This window comes from Argentina silus (genome assembly GCF_951799395.1).
Source record: "Argentina silus genome assembly, chromosome: X".
NCBI lineage: Eukaryota > Metazoa > Chordata > Actinopteri > Argentiniformes > Argentinidae > Argentina > Argentina silus.
In genome coordinates this window covers 46,818,558-46,821,627 of record NC_139653.1, presented here as the reverse complement: position 1 = coordinate 46,821,627, position 3,070 = coordinate 46,818,558, and the positions used below count along the sequence as shown (strand labels likewise).

At 47.0% G+C, this 3,070-nt stretch overlaps 1 protein-coding gene across 1 annotated transcript in view; it reads right to left on the bottom strand.

Moving 5' to 3' along the window:
- Positions 1 to 214: 214 nt before the first annotated feature.
- The window catches only part of kng1 (kininogen 1), a gene marked incomplete at both ends in the record, with an annotated part of 6,355 nt that continues 3,499 nt past the window's right edge, over positions 215 to 3,070 (bottom strand). Inside the window, 3 exons of the mRNA XM_083694765.1 lie at positions 215 to 535; positions 1,088 to 1,186; positions 1,811 to 1,921. Of these exons, the coding sequence (XP_083550891.1) occupies positions 215 to 535; positions 1,088 to 1,186; positions 1,811 to 1,921 (531 nt within the window). The remainder of the gene's footprint in view (positions 536 to 1,087; positions 1,187 to 1,810; positions 1,922 to 3,070) is intronic.

The window sequence follows — 3,070 nt, the reverse complement described above, 5'->3', positions numbered from 1 at the left end:
GGTAGAAATCGGAGGACAGGCTCATTGTGATGCATGGACTGGAATATGAAACTTGTGTGTTTGGTGCCATACCTCATTGCGTTCCATGCATCACAATGAGCCCGTCCTACAATATCTGCCTCCTGGTGAAAATGGTGAAAATGGAATAAATTCACTAGTGGAACCCTAGTGGGTCCAGAAGCTAACCCTAACCCATTTCCCCCACTGATTACGCCTATCCCAGCATGTCAGTATCCAAAAAGCCTTCCTCCACTGCTACTGACGAAGTTGGGTCCTCCGCTGGTGCTGACATAGTTGCGACCAGGATCGGGATGGTCTGGGGGACAAACGGCTTCCATGGTTTGGTGGGGCAGTGCATGGGACTGTCAGAGGGGGTGGACTTCTCCTTGGACTCCTCGGAGGATCCCTCCTTGGCTGTGGGGCTGGCTGCAGCCGTGGGTGCGGCGGCGGTGGTGGGCGGGGCTTTGGGCTGCACCTTGAAGTCGACCACGCTCCTCAAAGGAGACCAGCCGGGGGGGCGCCTCCTGCTGAAGAGCTGGGACAGGAGAGAGATGATCCTCCATGTCAGAGTCCACCATCACTCAGCAGCATACTGTTCTACCAGATTCAGATCAGACGAGGCTGGTGGAGGTAGAATTTCCAATTTCCAATTTCTACCTCTACCAGCCTCCCCTGATATGTGTACTGCATTGCTGCAGTATAAGATGGCATGAGATGTTAAAGATTCTACCGTTAAATATGCATTTTAGTCTAGGATTAGGATTAATCTAGGTCCAGGATTAGCCTTAATCGTGGTCCAGGACTAGGCTGAATACGTGTTCTAAATGTAGAATAACATTCTCAGTAATTGTCAGAGCATCACTGATGTAATATAGACAGAGTATAATAGTGTCCAGAGGTTCGTAGAGGCAGAAACTGGGAAACGGGCCCATTGTGATGCATGGACTGGAACAAGTTTGATTCCATTCCTCATTCCATTCCATGCATTGCAATGAGCCCGTCCTCCCATTTCTACCTCCACCAGCCTCCCCTGGCTGGTATATAGAGATAAAGTAGACTGTCCGGTTGGCAGAGAGTAGTGTCTCACCGTAGGAGGCAGGGGACCAGCCTCACACTCCACATTGGCCTCTGGAGTCTCGTGTCTCCAAGGAGCAACATCCACCGTGGAGTTACAGTTAGCCAGTTCCTAGGGAGACAGACAGACAGGCAGGCAGGGAGACAGACAGGCAGGCAGGGAGACAGATAGGGAGGGAGGGAGGTAGACAGGCAGGGAGACAGACAGACAGGGAGGGAGGGAGGCAGGGAGGCAAACAGGCCAGCAGGCAGGGAGACAGACAGACAGGCAGGCAGGGAGACAGACAGACAGACAGGCAGACAGGGAGACAGACAGACAGACAGCCAGGCAGGGAGGGAGGGAGGGAGGCAGACAGGCAGGCAGGGAGACAGACAGACAGACAGACAGACAGGGAGGCAGGCAGGCAGGGAGACAGGGGGACAGACAGACAGACAGGGAGGCAGGCAGGCAGGCAGGCAGGGAGGTAGGGAGGTAGGGAGGCAAACAGGCCAGGAGGGAGGGAGGTACATGCATGCAGGGAGGCATGCAGACAGACAGGCAGACAGACAGGCAGGGAAACAGGCGGACAGACAGACAGGCAGAAAGACAGCATACATAGGTATCAGAGAGACCAGTATTTACATATAATCTCATACATCTGATACAACTACTTCTCAATCGAGAGAAGTAGAATCCTTCATCATTTGACAAAATACAACAAAAAAAAAATCGTGGAACAACAAGCTTATATCTCACCACGTCGTTAGCATCTGGGTGACATTCGTCGGTTGCGTCTGTGTAGTCTGTTTTGGAACAGTTGCTTTTCCTCATGTCAAACTTGAGCTGGTACCTGAAGCCTGCAACCACCTGGGGGGATCGAGGGAGGAGTGAAAGAAGACGTTATTCACGGACTTTATAACCATGATTTGAACGATAACAGAGAGTTGGGAGGGGTCGCCTGCTTATCATCTCCGCAGGTAAAAGCTTTCTCAGTCCAACACTGGTGTGTCATAAATCTATACGCATTGTCTTCCTCCATAAAGGAGGTATTTTGTCACATGTAGTAGATTACAAGACCATAGTCACATTTTTTTTTAGAAACCTTATCTTTAGTCTATCTGATACTGTAGAGTCTAGGCCATAGGCACTATAATGGGGATGTTGTGAGACCTTTAACAGTAAAAGTCATACAGATTCATACCCAGATATTTTGAATTCCTAAGGACTATTATACTGTATATACAGTTTTAACATTTGATGGTGTTTTTCAGATCTTTGTTTTTTTCACACATGTTTTATGCCATTCCTCATTCCGTCCCATGCATTACAATGAGCCCGTCCTCTGATTTCTACCTCCACCAGCCTCCCCTGACTGTAGCTATCTAACCAGGAAGTTAAGGTCAAAGACATATTTTTCAATGGGAGTTTTCCCCGTGAACACCCAGTGACATACCTTGGTATGTATGGAATATGATGGTATGGATATATGGTGTATGTATTTATTGCCAATGATGACTCCCAGTGATCGTCGCATGTCATACCTAGCAGAAATAGTATCTGAAATCATTTCAAATATTTTGTTGTGCTTGATTGAGTTTGTCTAAGGCAAATGAACAAATGGAATAACCCCAAAATTGAACCCCACCCATTTGGCACTCCAGCCAGACTAAAGCAAATGCTAAAAGTGTTTGAATATATATCTCTTACATATCTTATACATATCTCATACATATCTCGTACATGTCTCATACATATCTCGTACATGTCTCATACATGTCTCATACATATCTCGTACATGTCTCATACATGTCTCATACATGTCTCATACATATCTCGTACATATCTGGTACATATGTCATACATATCTCGTATATGTCTCGTACATATCTCGTACATGTCTCATACATGTCTCATACATATCTCGTACATGTCTCATACATGTCTCATACATGTCTCATACATATCTCGTACATATCTGGTACATATGTCATACATATCTCGTATATGTCTCGTACA